Source organism: Panthera uncia (genome assembly GCF_023721935.1).
Source record: "Panthera uncia isolate 11264 chromosome B2 unlocalized genomic scaffold, Puncia_PCG_1.0 HiC_scaffold_24, whole genome shotgun sequence".
Taxonomy (NCBI): domain Eukaryota; kingdom Metazoa; phylum Chordata; class Mammalia; order Carnivora; family Felidae; genus Panthera; species Panthera uncia.
The window spans coordinates 107,681,628-107,700,551 of NW_026057580.1; the positions used below are offsets into that span (position 1 = coordinate 107,681,628).

General features: G+C 45.3%; 1 protein-coding gene across 5 annotated transcripts in view; it reads left to right on the forward strand.

Annotated features, from left to right (window-relative positions):
• Nucleotides 1-18,924, forward strand: part of TIAM2 (TIAM Rac1 associated GEF 2) — a 137,030-nt gene that overhangs the window by 35,495 nt on the left and 82,611 nt on the right. For 4 of the 5 annotated variants that reach the window (XR_007462595.1, XR_007462596.1, XM_049653114.1 and 1 more), the window contains 3 exons: nt 808-1,243; nt 7,199-7,371; nt 9,442-9,666. Coding sequence is in view for 3 of the 5 variants with exons in the window: in XM_049653114.1 (XP_049509071.1) it covers nt 808-1,243; nt 7,199-7,371; nt 9,442-9,666 (834 nt within the window). In the remaining 2 variants the exon portion in view is untranslated. The remainder of the gene's footprint in view (nt 1-807; nt 1,244-7,198; nt 7,372-9,441; nt 9,667-18,924) is intronic. The other variant, XM_049653117.1, reaches the window with a different exon arrangement.

Consider the following 18,924-nt stretch of genomic DNA (forward strand, 5'->3'; position numbering starts at 1 on the left):
ATGTCTGATTTTATGTTGTCATAAACATTAAAGTTAAGAATCGTGTCTTTGGTATCCCCAATGCCTAGAACAAAATAGATGTTCGAATAAAAGTATGTGCATAAAGGAACATATTCTTTTCAAGAAAGAAATTCCCAAATTAACTGAAAAATACTGTTTATGAAAAACAAGTTAGTAGCAAATACCCTTTGTAGATAAGGAATTCCAGGTGTGTGGTTTTTACTACCTGAAGTTGAAAATAAGGTGCTGGGATCCTCCAGTCTTGATTTGGGTAGAGGCGGTGAGACGCTGGGGGCTGTTTCTGGCAGAGGAAGAGAAGTTTGCGTAACAACACCTAAAAACACTGCATGCCTATTCCCCACCCCACCCTATGACCCTGGAACTAGTGATTTTCTACTTAGCTTTAAAGGGATCCAGGAGGAAGGCAGACTGCCAAGAGCATGAATTCTTTCCAGGAAGACACTGATTCACAGAAGAAATGTCAGCCTAGAAATCTTTGCCGATGTGTTTTAAATATGCTGGTTAACTTCTTGATGCTCAGCATAGATTAGATTTAGGATAGTCAGTGACTTTTTGTTTATATCTTGAAGCATTGACTCTACTGGCTGTAGATTGAGTTGGGCAACACTGTTTCTACAGTTCTTTCTGGTTTGGTGACTTGATGATTGAAGGTGCATTTTTGTTAAAAGAATGTTGCTTGGAGGCAGCAGCATTAGCAACCGACAGTAAGACACGTTTGCAGTGTTTGGGAAGGGATACTGTGGACGTATGTAACCTCTGATGGGTGTTCGTCTGCATTGCTCACAGGAGCCGAGGTCCAAGGAAGGCAGTGACTACTTTGACAGCCGCTCAGATGGACTGAATGCAGATGTGCAGGGGCCCTTCCCGGTGTCTGCTTCGCTGTGGTCAGGGGGCTCGGCTCAGATCCTGTCCCAGAGAAGCGAATCCACTCATGCAATTGGCAGCGATCCCCTCCAACAGAACATTTATGAGAATTTCATGCGGGAGTTGGAAATGAGCAGAACCAACACAGAGAACCCAGAAACATCCACGGAAACCGCCGACTCCAGCAGCGGGTCACTCAGCTCTTTGGAGCAACTTGATCTGCTCTTTGAGAAGGAGCAAGGGGTGGTCCGGAAAGCAGGATGGCTGTTCTTCAAACCCCTGGTCACTTTGCAGAAGGAAAGGAAGCTTGAACTGGTGGCTCGGAGGAAGTGGAAACAATACTGGGTGACGCTGAAAGGTAAGTGCATTGTTGACTCGAGGGCCACTGGAATCATTTTGCCCAGCTGCCCTCTCTCCTAGGAAGTGCCGTTCAGTCCAGGGTTAGTTTGCGTCAATGTGAAGGGATTTGATGCAGAATTCCCAGCATGCTTTGCTACAAATACTTTCTCAAACCTAGATAAGATGGATTATGTAATACTCACATATGTAATTCATTCCGATACATAATGATTGAACTTAATGGTTATAGCTTATTACTTTATAGGTATTTCTGTACCATTCTTTAATACCTTTCCTGCCTCTGGGTGTAAAAATATTCCAAATAAGTAACCATCTTCAGAACTGCACATGTTCAGAACTCCAGAGAAGTATCCTCCTCAGCTTGTATGATGAAGAATTTCCTCTGGATTATTTGATTTGTGTGCTCTACCCTTTATAAACTAAGAAAGTCTAATTGTTATCACAAACAAATGTCTTCTTTTTAATGTGAAGGAAATGGGAGTAAGAATTTGTTAAGATGAGGAAAATTTCTTGTAGGCATTGCCACTTAAAAAGTATAATTGCCTTGCTCATTATGGGCGTATGGATGTGAAGCTATCTAAGTGTCCTGAGGAAGAGCGAGGCTCTAAGTCGATACAGTGTGGATTTACACAGATGTAAAGATGATTTACACAGATGCGAACAGGAGGAGCAGCCTCACAGCCGCTGGCATTTCTGCACAACCGTCTTGTGACTCTGTCAGAGGAACTGAGTGTGGCATTCAAAGCCAAGCCTGGCGACACCCTCCCTATCTTATCCTTATCTGGTGATATCCTTCCCTATCCTGGGAGAAAGTGGAACTAGGAATCCTGTCTGCAGACGATATGTGTGAAAGGCCTGGAGCCCTCCACAGTGCTTCTTTCTACCTTCCTTTCTTCACTCACTATGTAAATATCATAAGACGCCCCACCCCAGCCTTGGGGAGCTGGTGCCATTTCCTAATTACCCATAAGCCTCTCTGGGCAGGTTGCACTTTGGAAGGTATCTTGTCCTTAAGTGACATCTTCCCTTAGCAAACTGGAAGGTTTGTAAAATCCGCGACCCAGCGCCCAGCACAGACTGTGGTCCTCTTTTCCAGCTGTGGATTTAGATACTTGTGATACATGGTGGCTGAGGAAGGCCAAGAGCTTAGCTGGCTTGGGCATACTGGGGAGGCAGGTTCTTACACAGGATGATGAACAAGATTTGGAAAGTTGGGATAAGGATAATCTAGCAAGATACAGTTCGAAGGGATAGGTTATGCTCTGAGGGTTCATAATCATGTAACCACCCAAGTACAGGATAGGGAGATGTGGCTCCAGGGTATTACAAGTGAAGGAGACTTGGGGGTTTGGTCTGGAGGCCATTCATTGAATGGTTTCCAATGTGATGAAGTCAAGATAAAAGTAAATGTGGTTTAAAAGAGTAAATGTGATCTTTGGCTTCATCATTAGAGATGTCCCATGTTCTTTTTTTTTTTTTTTTAATATATGAAATTTATTGTCAAATTGGTTTCCATACAACACCCAGTGCTCATCCCAAAAGGTGCCCTCCTCAATACCCATCACCCACCGTCCCCTCCCTCCCACCCCCCCATCAACCCTCAGTTTGTTCTCAGTTTTTAAGAGTCTCTTATGCTTTGGCTCTCTCCCACTCTAGAGATGCCCCATGTTCTACAACCACATCAGTCTCTCCTTCCTCTGCCCTGGGGGGACCTGGCCATTTCTGTCCTTGGGGGCAAGATAGTGCAGGAGACCTGTTAGCAAACAAGATGAGGGTTCTTGAATAGGGTCCACCTGACGTATTTTTGACTGGAGAGGGAAGCGAAAATGTCCCCTCTGGGGGAGTGAGCCTATGAAATTGTTTATGAATCACAGTCTGAAGCTGCCTCCTTCCTGCATGATGTTTGAAAGAGTTGCACTCCACTCCATAATGTGACATGTATCTATTTTTTAGTTATTGTATTTATTTATTGTATTTACTTATGTTTATTTTTCAATGTAAAACCTGATTGTTAAAATTGATGGTTTTGGAGGCACCTGGGTGGCTCAGTTGGTTAAGCAGCTGACTTTGGCTCAGGTCATGATGTGGCAGTTTGTGGGTTCGAGCCCCGCATCGGGCTCTGTGCTGACAGCTCAGAGCCTGGAGCCTGCGTCGGATTCTGTGTCTTCCCCTGTCTCTGCCCCTCTCCAACTCCTGCTCAGGCTCTTTCGCTCTCAAACTTAAACATTAGAAAATAAATAAAATCGATGCTTTGGGAAGTTGTTCCCTGCCTGTCTTAATGGCTCTGAAAATCCCCCAGCGTGCACCCCATGGGGCTGTGGTGGGGGGCTGGTGACGGTGTGTGTTTGTGTGTCCATAACCTGCTGTAAGAAATGAGGCTGTCGGTGAACACCAGAGGGATTTAGAGCCATGCTATACGGGGGATGGTGTAAGGATCCAGGATCATTGAGCTTGCAGAAAATAAGGGCTGGCGTGGCAGAGAGCAGCAGTCCTACAGAAGAGACACTGAATTTGTTCTGGTTCTCCAGAGGTTGGGATGGCACGAACAGATGGAAGGCAAGCAGATTCTGAATTAGTGTAAAAAAAAAAAAAAAAAAAAAAAAAAAAAAAAAAAAAAAAAAAAAAACAACCGTGACCAGAGTCACGAGCAAGTGGAAGGGACACCATCTTCCCGAGTTCCCTGCTCCTGCAGATGCTTGTGCAGAGCCAGATTGTTGGAGGTTTCCTGGGAGAGATTCAGGCAGGTATCACTCACTGTTGGAAGAGCTCCCGTCTGGGTTCTAGTTTTCCATCATGGAGGCTACCCCAGGGACTTCCGCGGCAGGCGTGGTCCTGAGTTGTTCGACATTTCCAGGATCGACACTCCTGCCTGCGCACTGCTGTCTCGAGCTTGCTCATAAAACACCTCAGGACCCACGGATAAAGGGTGCTTTGTGAGTGTAAATGTTATCAAGCACACATTCCTTCCTTTCCTTTGCAGCCAAGGAAAGGCATGCGATAAAGATGTTTTTTTTCCCAGCATAACCTTTTCCATGTGGCTTTCTACACCTCTTTCCTCTGGGAATTCAATGGGTTGAGTTCAACTTTCTTGGCTTACAATCCAAGTTGTAATGTTGAGACTTAACTATTTGGTTTAATCCTTGTTAAAAACACACACGCACACACGTACACACACGTGTGTGTGTGTGTATGTATACACACATACACATTTAAGCAGAATTTTAAAATTATCTCCGAAGCGTTTGTGTAAATAAATTGGAAACAGTGTTCTGGGGAGAGCAGCTAGGAGCACACTGGTTGTGTACCTGTGTTGAATATATAGTATGCTAAAGGTAGAAACGTTTTCTAGGGCTTGGAGGATGTAATAAATCTGTAACAGAGGTAATTCTGCTCTATGTCTTCTCCAATGAGTGCTTTTCACGTGGCTCACAGGGGACTTCTGGGTAGGGCAGTTGGCAAGGTTGAAGAGTTAATCCCTCAGAACGCACGACATCGGGAGAGGGGTTCATGGAGTAATTTGGGATTTCTGGTGGTTCTGCCATGTGACAGGGCTGATGAGGATGATGTGATGCGTGTGGGTTGAGAGGGCGTCAAAGAAAAGGTGGCTTTGAGGGAAGGCGACTAATTCTTTTGTCCGCTGGTAATATTTCTAGCAGTACCTCACCTGTTCTTGTCCTCCCACTGCTGTTCCAGTCCGTTTTCTCCTTCTCCTACCGTGGTGAGAAGCACTTCCGCTGTCAGCCTTCCAGGCCAACTCCGGCTCCTGGCGGGGACAGGGCAGGGCTGATGGCCGAAATGCAGTGTGGGGGCGGCGGGGGCAGGAGACGGCACTGACTCGGATGGGCCCCTTTCCATCCAACTTACTCCCCAGTGTTCGAGACACAGATGAAGAGAACTTTGAGGTAATAGGTTTACGGCTGATTTGCTGTTCTTTAAATTTGATGGCAACACAATTTGTGCCTGTTGTGTTACATCCCGGCCTGGGGCTAGGGTGACATGTCCTCTTTTGGTTTCACACTGTCACGGTAGAGCTGCGGTCTGTTGTCGATAGGGTGTGAGGCTTGGCGGCAGCTTGGCACCTGCCCAAAATCGTGTTCGTTTCCTCTAGATGTAATGATTCAAACCACGGCTGCTGGGAGTACAGTGATAGGGAAACTGGGAAGTAAATGTTAACCTGTCGGAAAGAATTTGGGCTGGGCAGAGCTGGCGTGGATCTGTCACCTTGACCCTGGTCCTCGGATCCCCCAGCGGCACTCAGGCGTTTCCTGATGGAAACATTTGGGGGCATCGTTTCTCACCGCATCCGTGGCTGGAAAAGGAGACTGGCTCAGTCCTGCAGAAGCGGCTCTGGCTGGATACCTGCTGATGTTTTTCCTTCTTCCAAGAGCCTCTCTCAGCCTTAGTGTGGGTGCCTTTTGTTTGCAGGGAGAAAGATTGCTCATGCTTCTTGAGATCATTAAGTACCACGGAGGGAGAAAGTGGTGTCCTGGTGATGTTGTTGCTGGGGGCAGAGCTAGCTACCTGCCGGCCTCTTTTTCTCTTGGCTTCTGTGCTGCACTGGATCCCATGATCTGAACTTGTTTGTCCAGATTCAGATTGGGTTTTGAAGGAAGAAGTGAGGTGAGGCTGGCTAGCATGAAATAGCGTTTTAAAACATTTACGCTTGTGTGAATGAGGACTCCTAACTCAGAGAGTAAGACAGGCACGCCGTGGACGGCATTCGTTCGCAGCGTAGGTCAGAGCAGGCTGGTGCTTCTTTGGTATCAGTGTAAGAGGTTTTTGCAAAGCAGAGGGATGGTGACCTCATCAGCCATATTTGGGTGGCAGGGCTCGGCACATGAGAAGTACTCAAAAGTGTTTTTTTGGATGAAGGTTTTTGAACAAGAGAACATACTTGTGAGCATGTTAGAATTTGCTTGAAGACTGCATCTGATAATTATAAGGCACTCCTATCTAATTATCAAAGTAGATCCTTAACAACTTCTACCTATAATACTTCACTGGCTTCTTAATGGAAAGCTGTGTACTTGCAGGCATTTTTGGAGTAATGTTTTAAAGTCGAGGGGTATTTAGTTTCATTTTCCCCTCTTACTCTAAACTAGTGAAATGTGTACTGTTATTTCCTCTTACTGTGACATAAAAGAATACGCTAATATTAAGTTATTTTACGTGGCATTTGGAGAATTAACTGGGTACTTTTCTCATAAATGGCAAAGTTCTCCAGGTAAGCTCGGTTTCTTGTTACCGCAGATTTTAAGCGTAGAAGCTCCCTTGGTTAATGCACATGGGTTTTCTGTGGCTTCCTGCATTCAGATCTAATAACTCAGTGGTGTGGTTAAGAGTGAGTGCTCAGGGCGCCTGGGTGGCTCAGTGGGTTAAGCACACGACTCTTGATTTTGGCTCAGGCCATGATCTTGCAGTTCACGAGTCTGAGCCCCACATCAGGCTCTGCCATGTGCTTTGGATTCTCTCTCTCCTTCTCTCTCTCTGCTCTTCCCCTGCTCTCTCACTTCCTCTCAAAAATAAATAAATTTAAAAAAGAACAGGAGCTCTGGGGCCAGTTCCTGGGCAGTCCCGCTGTGGGACCTGCATGATGGTATAATCTTCCGGGTTTCTCATCTGTAAAATGGGGTTAATAACCACACCTACCTGTTGGGGCTGCTGTAGGGACTAAATGAGCCAGTGAAGAACTTAGAAGAATTTCTGCCACAGAGTAAGCAATAATAAGTGCTTGGTGTTGTTATCACTGATACCATGTTTACAAAAACATGTCGTTTTCACTTGAGTTACGCTAGTACAGCAAGGCATACTTTGGAGGCCACCGTTTCCTTTTGTATTACGTGGTTGTCTCTTTACATTTTCTTTTCTCTTTTAGATGTATCCCCTAGCTTCTCCATACCTTCCTGGATCCTCAGGACAGTGGCACAGATGTTCTTTTGCTTCTCTCTCCTAGGATGCACGCTGCTATTCTACGAGACGTATGGGAAGAATTGCACGGACCAGAGTAGCGCCCCTCGGTGTGCCCTGTTTGCGGAAGACAGCATAGTGCAGTCCGTCCCAGAGCATCCCAAGAAGGAGAACGTGTTCTGCCTCAGCAACTCCTTTGGAGATGTCTACCTTTTCCAGGTACTGCCGAGCTTTCTAAATGGGGGTTTGAGACACGAGGGCTTGTGTACTATGAGGATAGAAAGGAGCAGAATGAAGAGGCACAGCTCAGCAGTGAAGTAGAGGAAAAGTGCAGTTAGGCTTTGGGTTGGGGCTTAAGCAAGCTAGAGCTTGGCCTCTGCTCACTGTCCGGTGATGCGGGGCCGGGGCACATCCAGTAATTCCTAGAGCAGGCCTTCCTCGGGATGCCCTGCGGGTGCTGAGCTGGGGCCCACAGGAGGATCGTGAGGCTCTGAAGAGAGAAAAATCGTGATTCCCCATTCTGGAGTAGCTCGTGATCTAATGGTGCAAGGTCTGAGATGCCCAGAGTGGAGGCTTTTCAGAGAGGCCTACAGAATATGGCTTTAGACTTTTCCCAAGAATCCCAGCAGGAGTAAAAGAAGCAGCTTTTCAGGAAAACCTTAGAGACAAATGCTGGGAAGTCTCATTTTCCAGTGGAAGTGGGCTTGGGATGTTAAGATGCAAGGTATCTGCTGTTACAGCTCTTGGCAGTTTCCTAGCAAGTGCGAAGTTGAAGAGTGTGGTGATGCTGAGCCATCGGTATTGGTGTCAGGCTTCGGTGGGAGCTCCTGCTGCTGTGGGTCGGGTCACCGTAGACAGAGCGCTTACTGAAGTGCTTTGAGCTTCGGAGCCCACAACCAGTAGGGGAACAGTGGCTTAGAGGATTGCTTTGAGGATGAAGAATTGCGTGTGTTAAGTGCTAAAGGAATCCTCACCCCGAGTGCTGTTGTCATTACTAATTAACTCAAAAGAGGTAGAAGTGAAGGAAGAGAAGTGTGCTTCTCAAGTGCTCCCCAGTCTAACCAGTCCTGCCCGGAGACCCAGTTGGGGCTGCAGATTGTATCTGGTCAGAGAGGTTCACGGAAGGACCTGCTGGGTCCTAGGTTCAGGTGTCTTGATGATGCTGGTCCCGGAGCCCTGCAGAACAACATGGTGTTCTGTCAGCTGACTTGGGCAATCTAGAATTCCCTGCAAAGGATTTCCTGTGGCTGGTACCGGGTAAACTCATAGGGCTTCTGGCCTTATTGCTGTCCCCGACTTGACTTAAAAGATTCAGGGCCTGAAGTTGGATTTTCCTTCTCTTAACACAGGTTACTGAGACTTTCTACGATGCTTTAAGGCCAAGTAACGAATTGCTGTTAATCTGAACTGTAGGGAGGGTAAGAACATTGGATTAATCTCACACAGAGATCTTAGCGGCAAGTGTGAAATGAGTATATTTTGTGATTCAGACAAAATATCTTTAGTTCTAAGAAATTTGCCCAGTAGGTCCTGTTGTATGATCCCTGAGCTAATTGGGGGATCCATCCATAGCTTGAATCTGTGTGGTTATTTCTGGACATCAAGGGAATGGAAAGGGCTTTTCGGCCTGCTTAGAATCCTAATCTTTGCCCATGCTGCTTTATCCAGACTTGTTTTATTTCTAAAATATTTTTCTTACATGGAAATTGCGTGTAGTCGTTGTGTCTAAAGTTAACTGAAGAGCAGAGAAAGAAGAACCATTCTGTATACTCCCCATGCTCCAGGACAACTGTTTTAATGTTGTGCGCATCCCCCCAATATTCTTTTATAGATTTCATAACAGAGTTCATACTGTAGATGAAATTTCATGTCCATGTTTCAGACTTTAACCTTTTAAGCTCTCATGTTTTCTCACTGTATTAAAATTATGAAGATAAATTCCCATTTAGAGACCAGCATAGTGTAAGGACCCTGAGCTGAGTGGATGTGCCCCGGTGTGATTACTCCTCTGCTCTTGGCCTACAGCTTGTTTGTGGTTAGTCTTCCTGTCGGATCTGGGGCTGCACGGTTATTTCTGCTGTGCTCTGGGCATTCTCTCAGACCCTCCCGAGTCCAGGAAGTCTGCAAATCTGAGCTGAGTGGTTGGGTCTGTTTTTGAAATTAAACCATTTTTATGAAGTGAAGGTACTTCTTGGGTTTTACACATCAAAGCCCAGCCTCCCACTTTGGAGAACACTTTGTGGTAAAACAATTCCAAATAGGTTTTCTTTCCACCCCCCCTGTGTTTAGGCCACTAGCCAGACAGATCTGGAAAACTGGGTCACTGCCATACATTCAGCTTGCGCATCCCTTTTTGCAAAGAAACACGGAAAAGAGGACACAGTTCGCCTACTGAAGAGCCAGACCAAAAACCTTGTTCAGAAGATAGATATGGACAGCAAGATGAGAAAGATGGCAGAGTTACAGCTGTCCGTGGTGAGCGACCCAAAGAACAGGAAAGCCATAGAAAACCAGGTAGTATTTATTTACGTGTTTTCTCTCATTGCTCATGTCACTCAGCAGAAATCTGAGTTTGGATGCAAACTGATGGTGGTGATGTTTCCTACACCTCTGGGGGAGATAGTTTCTGTGGCTTCTCATTTCAGGTACTCAGTGGCAGCACTTTTGTGACATCGGTGATGTCGGTAGACTTCACAACATTTGGTGGTTGTTACACATACAGCAGAACGTTTTGTGGCCAGATCTTTTTTCATAATCTCGAATAGCTTCTTCGTGCCTCGCCGATCGTCTCATATATTGTCACTTGCAGACCAAGATTTCTATAATGAAACCACTGGACAATTAGATAGGATTCTGATACAGAGGGTGGCTTCAGAAAGTTTGGTTTGGTGCCATACAGCTATTCCTGTGTCCGTGGATTCCAAAAAAAAAAAAAAAAAAAAAGTATGTATGTTGCCAACAGATAAGATGCTAAAGGACGATGCTTTCTCCGGTCTAGCTCCACATTCGTATCATAATTAAACAGCTGGTTTCTATGCTGTTTGCATTTTGTAGGAGGAGAAGCAGCTTTTTAATATGTTTTCCTTTGTGCATGCACCCTGAGCACTTAGACACGTGTCCATGAAAGTTACAGCATCTCCGTCTTCCTAAGTGGAGGCTGAACATCGTATCTTTAGAAGATTAATCAGATTTGGAGGACAGATGACATAGGGAAGTCTGTTAGTTGGTGGGACAGCACTGGATGTGCAGTTACCAGGGCCTGATGCAAGGTGACACTATAGAAGCTTAACGATTTATATGGAAAATGGATTTCGGAGTACAGAATTTCTGTCATTCCGTAGTGTCTCAGCATATCCGATACTCCTGAACCCTTCCTCAAACGGAATACGCCATTTATCTAAAGAGGACCTGCTAGCAAACTACAAACTACCAGTTAACAAGGAAGTGGAAAAAAAAGTTGAAGCTGCCAGCAGAGAATGGAGAGAGGTGGCAGGTGTTTGGGAGCTTGGCAGGAACACAGCCACAGGAGGAAGAAGGACCCCCAGGAGCTCACCCCGTGTTCTCTGCCCTCTGCCTGCTTCTGATTGAGCAGCAGCCTCCTCTGCTCAGCCTGGGAAGAGTTCAGATGCAGAGGCAGGTCCCGATCTCCCAGCTTTCAGTCTCTGTGGCGTGTAGGGATGTGAGCCTTGGTCAGGGTTACCTGACAAATCACAAAGCTTTCGAAGAAGGAGAAATGGTTCTTCCGGTTTTTCCTGTGCCACATCTCACGTGTGGTCCTGAATTTCCAGGATCCAGGAGCCACAGTTGTCTGTCTGTCCTCAGAGGTCGAACTCCTGGATTCAGGTGTCTCAGAGTGTTTGGGGCGCCCCGATGAAACAGTCTCGGGCTGATTATATGGGAAAAATGTGGTTTTAACTTCTGTTGGCTCTCTAAAATTTACCTTTGAAGCCATACTTTAGTCCTATAAAGGGATGTCCACCTTGGAGTCTTTAGGTCCTTATATAATGTCAAATGTTTGGGTCGATGGAGAGAAGGGAAATTGGGCAACATTCAGAGGCTCTTGGACTGCCCCCCTTTTCCTTCCCTTTTCCTTTTTTAGTGGCCCTAGGAAATCCAAGCAAACTTTAAAAAAAAAATACACATTCTCAGTAAATGTAATTTTATGCCATAATGCAGTTTTATTAAGTGTCTTTTATAGCTGACCAATGATTAATTTATGATATCTCTGGGAGGGGAGTTACATTCACATAAAACCCTGTACAGACCCAAGGGTCTTTGATGGTTTGGTTGGCTGAAGAGAAGCTCTTTTAATTCTTACTTGTGGCACATTATGCATTCTTTATCAGAATCATTACATTAGCTATTTGAAGCACACTGTCCTGATCCTACTAATTTTTTCATTTTGGTTCGTCCTACCCTTACCCCTCCCCCCCCCACCTGTATACACAGTTCCCTTCTCCTGTTGCACTTGTGAATTTTTGGTAAACAGTTGGGATTGATCTTTAGAAATTCCACCTGAAAATACTCTCCTCGCCATATCGGCAGTTTTTAAGGTTGTACTTGAGTCCTGTTTTCCCAGAGGTCTTTGCAGTGGGTACCACAAATTACATTTGCTACGCTCACTGTCCTTAGCTCGTTTGCCAGATGTTTGTAAAGAGAGCTCTTAGCTCTTTACTTGGAGACGCAAAGAATATGAAAAGTCAAGGCAGCTAACAAGCACATGCTTAGGATTAGTTTTATGAGATGGTCTTTGACTAGAGAATGTTATGTGAAGCTGCAAAGGCAAAGATGTTTTCAAATCCAGACCAATAAGAACACGACCTCCCAAATATCCCATAACTGTATACTTTTCTCTAAACTCCCTTTTAAAAGCTTCTTTAAAAGAGCAGTAGTGCTTTGTCTACTTCTTAAAAATCTCCACGCCACTATGTTTTATTTTACATCAAAGAAAATATTTTATCTATGTAGCGCTTTCCCCCAGAGACCCCCCCCCCGAACCTCAGATATGGTCATTTATAGCCTAATAATAGCAGAATTTACGGGGTATGTTACATCATGCACAGTAAAGTCTCCGGAAACGGATTTTCTTTGATGTGCTTGGGTGGAGGAGATCACTGTGTACACGCTGTCCAACTAGAAAGATAAAACGACGCGATCACGATAATAACGGCTGATCTTCACAGTGTTGGGTGGTAATGTGCTCTGCTTGAAAGAGACCATCACGTGGGCTGGTCCCAGGGCCTTTCTGAGATTGTGTGGGGCAGGATGACGCAGCTTTCATTCGAGCCTATCCAATGTGGAGCGGCCCGTGCAGCCGTCTACACGTTGGATGCCTTTTGAAGTTCTGAGGGAGGAAGAGTTATAAATTAAGTCCAGTTGGTACTTTATTTTCCTTTCCATTTATTATTTTAAACAAACAGACAGGGACAAAACCTCACCAACCCTTCGTGGATCTTGGCTTCCCCCCAGGTGGCTTCTCCGCATCCTGATGCCCTCCGTGTGTTCCTCACTTCCCCTGGTTAATGAGGCCCCGGGCAGGGGGTGGGTGGGGGGGGGAAGGCAGTCAGAATAGGGCGGAGGATGTGGTGGGAGCCGCAGGCTGGTCGCCGGGCTCCTGTCTGCTCTGGGCTTTGTGAAACGTGGACTTCTTTTAAGTATTTACTCAAAGTTCCGAAACAGTAAAGAGGACGGATTGAATCTAGGCAGTTGGAAACTGAGTTGGTGGGGGCAGGGGCAAAGTAAGCAAGGCCTTGAGGAAAATATGATATGGGTGTGTGCTTGTGGGAAGCCATTTGGGGAATAAAGCATTGGTGAGTGAGGTATCGGCGAAAGGGATTTGAGGAGATAAGGCCAGATTATGGAGGTTCTGGGCTTTCACTTGAGTTCAGTGAATATTAAGTGCGTATCTGGGCCAGGCAAATGTGCACAGCCTGGGGATTCAAAGAAGATGCTGTCTTTGCCCTCAGGGGCTCTCAGCCTGGCAGGGTGCCAGACAGTTAAGCATATAATTTCAACATAATTTAATGAATCCAGGGCAAATGATATTCCAGACTGTTGTGGAAGACAAATGGGAAGGTTAGCCTCCTGTGTAGTCATGGAAGACTTCCTGGAGGAGGGGTGTCTGCATTGCTTCTTGAAGAGTGAGGAGTTAGTTAATCAGGAGAGGAATGGAGAAGGGAATGCCAGGCCAAGAGTCAGCAGGAACAGAGGCAGAGTGCTTTGCGAGGACCCGGGGCACCGCGGCAATTTGAGTTTTCAGGCACATGGTGTGCAGGTGAGAGCCGGAGGGGCAGGTAGGAATGTCTTCTTCCTTCCCTGTACCGCGGCAGAGGCCGTCACTTTTGCCCTTCCTCAGATGCCTCTTCTATACCAGGCCAGAGTGTTTGCATCTGTAAAGCAGATCTGATCATGTGATTGCCAGGTTTAAAAATCCTTCCTGGCTTCTACTCCTTATAAGCCCCTGATAACCTCTCCTAGCAGTGCCAGACTTCCTGTAGGTTCCACTCCTTCCTTTCCCCACCTCCCCTCAGGCAGAGAAGACCCATATGGGCCACACATCTATGTACAGACACGCCCTGTCCCCTGCCCCGCCCCCTGTCATTGGGCTCACCCCTTCTCATCTGTGATGAAGGGGGTAGGGATTACTTTTATCAGGAGGCTTCCCTCGACTCCCTTCCCACTCACTCCAGCAGGGACCTCTTTTATCTGCCATAATTTCGGGGTCTCTTATTGCTCTCATCACATTATTTTATAATTATCGCCTTGTGCATAAGGTTGCTCTTAGTCTGAAAGATGAGCTCCTGAAGGTCTTCTGTCCTCTTCACTGTGGTACACTGGGCTCTTCTTTGTGTGGGCCCCGCCCCCGCTCCTTGACGCCAGCTCTGGCCCTCCTTCCCTCAGGCCTTCCCTTTTTCATTCCCAGCTAACATATCCTCTCTTTGACCTCACTCCCGGTCCTCAGGGCCCATGAGTTTATTTACCAGGGCTCTTACCTCAGGCCACCATCGTGTATGATTTCACCGTAACTCCATGAGGTAAAGTTGTACATATCACCTGTTGGATGGATGAGTGAACACACCCTGAGAGAGGTTAAGTCAGTTTTCTAACATCACACAGCCGGTGAGTGGTGGAGCTGGGATTTGACTACAAACGACTACCAACTACTAGCCACTGGGCTCTGTTGCCTTTTGATAAGACTTTTGTGAATCAGATTGTGTTTTGCTTACTGATTAATCATGTGATTAATCAGTGGTTTTATAGAAAATTGAAATTAGATTTTAAATGATTCCCATAACTTGAATTTTTTGGCTCGGTTTGATAGGAAGTGTATCCATTATAAATTGGAGTGAATTTTATGACGTGTGAGTTCTCTCTCAAAGGAAAACAAAACAAAACAGATTCTCTAAGCCTTAGCTGGGTGTTCCACCCACTAGTTAACTCCAGTGCAGTCTCTGTCGCTAGCAGGATTCTCCTGAGAAGGTCGGGTTGTAGTGCTTGGAAAATACTTCAACTTGCTCTACCAAGAAGGAAAAACTAATGATCTTTGAGGTCAGACCTTGTAATGGACAAATGACCAAATGCTGTGATCAAATGACTGAATGGTAGAAAATATTTTTCTAGGGGTATTGGGTGTGGCAGGAATGTGCTTGTCATCGTTTTTATGTATCACTTATTCATCTGTTATTTTTAGCATGAGGCTTCCTCTCCTCCCCTCCCACTTTCTACAGCAGACCATAATCTTTCTGAGCTCATTAAATAAATATAGCTATATTAGCAATATTAAGGAGGAAACTTTTGTACTGCTTTTGTGACAGTGCTTAGGTGGGGGTTTTCTTCCTTAATGTTGTTCTTTGTGATTTTTTCTTTTGCAGTGGAAGTTAATTCCTTAGAGTGAGTTTTCTTCATGCCATTTTTCTGTTTTGTGCAGGATGTTAGAAGAAATAAAAGCTCAATCTGCATAGAATTTGAGTTTGTATTTTCATGTCCTGATATTTATTTTAAAAGATAAAGAAATGTCTAGGGACAATGATCAGTGTTTAAGGAATTTAGAAAAGGGAAACACAGCCACGATTAAGGGACTTGATTTTGGGCATTTTAGTTTTTGATAATGTTAGAAAAAAAGTCTCCAGAAATTCCCTGATAAATGTGATGTCAGATACCATTACTGTGTTAATGATGATGGTGATTAAAATTTACCGAGGTAGCATTGTAATAGCTACAAAACTGTCTTCTGTTTCTCTGCCTTTATAAAAACGTATCTTTATCTCCTCCTTTGTCTCATCTTTGAGGGGTAACTGTAAAGTATGTTTATCTTTTTAGTTAACATCACTTAAAATTTGGGCTGAACTTGCACATCAAACCTGGAAGGAGACTGAAGGCAAAGTGTTCCGTATGAATGGGGCACCCAAGTGAGAGGGTAGTCTCCCTTCCACATGGAATGCCTGAGGATTTGGGGGAGAAGTAAAGGCGACAGTTGGATGAAAATTTACAGGAGAGTTGCCGCAGTGGGTGTTGAATGGCACGCAGACATCTGCCTTACGAGTGAGAGGGCCTGCGATTCAGGGGCTGCTTTGCAAGTGCTTGATGGTAGCTTCTCCACACATGCTGCTCACCTCAGGATCTGCTCTGGGCCTTTGCGGGTCTGGAAGGGCTGGCTCGTTACGGGGCCCTGGTCAAGTCACTTCCCTCTGGGGCTTCGGTTTCCTCCGCTGAGAAACGAGGGTGCGGTAATTGCAAGCTCATTGCATAAGTCGGCGGACTTTCTCAGTGTCACAGGGTCTGTTTTGGACTCGTGGATCAGCCTGTCTTCTTCCCCCTTCCCTCCAAGTAACCCGAGCATGTGAATCCATGCCCTCCTGATACTTTTACCTGGTATTCTCCCAATTCCTTTCCTACAACTTGGGTGAGTCCGTGGAAAGAAAAATGGAATATTTCATTGTTTCTTATCCAGCCACAAATCCTCATTTAAAAGAACCACAGCCTTCCAAACAAGAGAAATATTGTCTTTAGATATGGAATAGATGTGACTAATGATGACTGACTCTGCTACAGGAATCTATGGAGCTGAAGGCTGTATCAGCCAGAGTTCTCCAGAGGAACACGGCCAGTGGGATGTATGAAAGAATATTTATAAAGAGATTTATTATAACGAACGTGATCATGTGACTGTGGAGGCACGCAAGTCCCATGATCTGCAGTATCGGCAAGCTGGAGACCCTGGTGGGCTGATGGTGTCCTTCCCATTCGAAGGTTGGCAGACTCAAGACCCAGGATGAGCTGGTAGTTCAAGTCCAAAGGCAGGAAAGAAGCCAGTATCCCAATTTGAAGGTCACCAGGCAGGAGGGATTCTCCTTTACTTGGGGAAGGGTCAGCCTTTCTGTTCTTTATTCAAGCCTTTACCTGATTGGACGAGGCCCACTCATATTGGGGAGGCCATCTGCTTTACTCAGCCTACCCATTTAAATGTTAATCTCACCCAAAAACACCCTCATGGAAACACCCAGGATAACGTTTGACCATAACTGTGGACACCCCGTGGCCCAGTCAAGTTGACAGACACAGAATGAACCATTTCAAAGGCTGAGTCAGGATGAACGTGGGAAACATTGTTGGAATGGAGAAGTCATCAAGTCCCTTCTCATTTACATTTTTTATGAAATTCAATTTTAAAACGACCTCTACAGTGTAGAGTATTGACTGAGATAGTAGTTCTCTTGAAGCATCATCACATATGTTAGGGACCGTCTTCATGCTGTCTGGGTCTCCCAATGACGTAAGCATCTGAATCCATTTCTTCTCATGAATTTAACTGCATTTTGGGTGGAAATGTCTAGGCTGACGATGATCACAGTGTTTCTGACAAGATTTTAAGACTGCCTGGGTATCACTGAGCCGGTGTGGTCTTCACTTTCCAGTGGTGTTTTGGTGTGGAGTCACATAAACACATTAAAAACAAAAACAAATGTTGGCAAACTGCAGAATTCAGTGAAAATAGGAGTTTCGTCTTCCCTAATCTCTCACGATTGACCTAGACCCAGATTTTATTTTACTTCTTATTTTTGTCTTGTTAATCCACCGTGGATGGCATGGGCTTCTTTTTCTTGGAGTATCCAGTGCCCCATTGGTTTTCTTTCCTCTGATGCTTCCACCCCCAACAGAGCCTCTAGAGATGACCTCATAAACGGTTTCACATGGAGGTATAAATGAGGGATATGCTTTAATAGACTACCCAATCTGGAAACATCTACATGTTATTAGAAGACAAAAGAATGCATCTGTAACTGTGGATTTTCAGGAATCTGCTAGAGAAGATATTTGAGAGGCAGAACTGGGAGTATAGTTTTCACTGTGCCTCACAGCTTCTGGTAGCTGTCAGCTCATGGTTGCATAATACCTTTTCGTTACTTCTGGAATCTAGAATGCGCTCGTGTGGCAAGCTCGAGAAGAGATTTGCAGTTTCAATTTGGACTGTCCTGTTAGTCTAGAGCTGTGGTCCTCACTAAGGCTATGAACCAGGATTGTTGGAGTTTGAAATGGGCTTCACGCTTAATGAATAGACTCTTCAGGTATATGGCCTGGACGTGTTCATTTTTAAAAGCCAACACATCATTCTGGTTTTCACTGACCCCAGGAGGCTATCACATCACTAATAAGGATGTGCAGAAGCTTAAACAGGTTAAATTCACTATGGAGATTGAGAATTTCAGAATACTCTGGGACTTTGTTGTTTTGTTGACACACCATGATGAATCAACAAATTATTTTAAATCTTGTAGCCATTGTGTTTCTTTCTTTTTTAAAACAATTTTTTTAATGGTTATTTTATTTTTGAGAGAGAAAGAGCATGAGCGGGGGAAGGGCAGATAGAGGGAGACAGAATCCGAAGCAGGCTCCAGGCTCCAAGCTGACAGCACAGAGCCTGACGGGGGGCTCCAACTCACGAATGGTGAGATCATGACCTGAGCCGAAGTCGGATGCTTAACCAACTGAGCCGCTCAGGCGCCCCTCATTGTGTTTCTTTCACGTAGAGAAGGTATACGGTGACCTTCTAGAGGTACCCATCCAGAGGACTTGGAGGGAGTCTGGAGAAAAGCCAGACTTTGTAACTGCTTTTCTCTCCGGAGAGACCGCAGTGAGCATAGTGTTCAGTGTTGGAGATCTTGCAAAATACCATTTACCCAGTATTAAGGATTGGCCTTAAAGGAAAGTTTGCTGTGAATAGTTAAAATCTGCTTGGATGCCTAACATGGCCAAACTAGAGAGGCAGCTGTTGCAAATGAAGTGACATGTGAATCTTAATGACAAGCCTTTGCTGCAGACCTTTTCCTGGATGTGGCGATGGCTCTGGCCACCGTTGGAAGGCCAGCTTTCTGCCTTGCCGCTGAGTCTGGTGTTGGTGAGCGACTAGAGCCTTTTTCAAAGGTGATACGCAAACAAAATGTGTTCTGATCCTTGGAAGAAGGGGGAGTGCCCCCCCCCCCCGAATTTGAATATGTTTCTTTACCAATTCATAAGTTCAATTTTGAAGAAGCACATAGAAATTTCAGTTGTGTAAATAATTTAGATGTGTTTTAATTTATTCAGATGTATATTTAAAAACAATTTTTTTAAGTTTATTTATTTTTGACAGAGACAGAGTGTGAGCATGAGCCGGGGAGGGGCGGAGAGAGAGAGGGAGGCACAGAATCCAAAACAGGCTCCAGGCTCTGAGCTGTCAGCACAGAACCCGACACGTGGATTAAACTCACAAACCGTGAGATAATGACCTGAGCT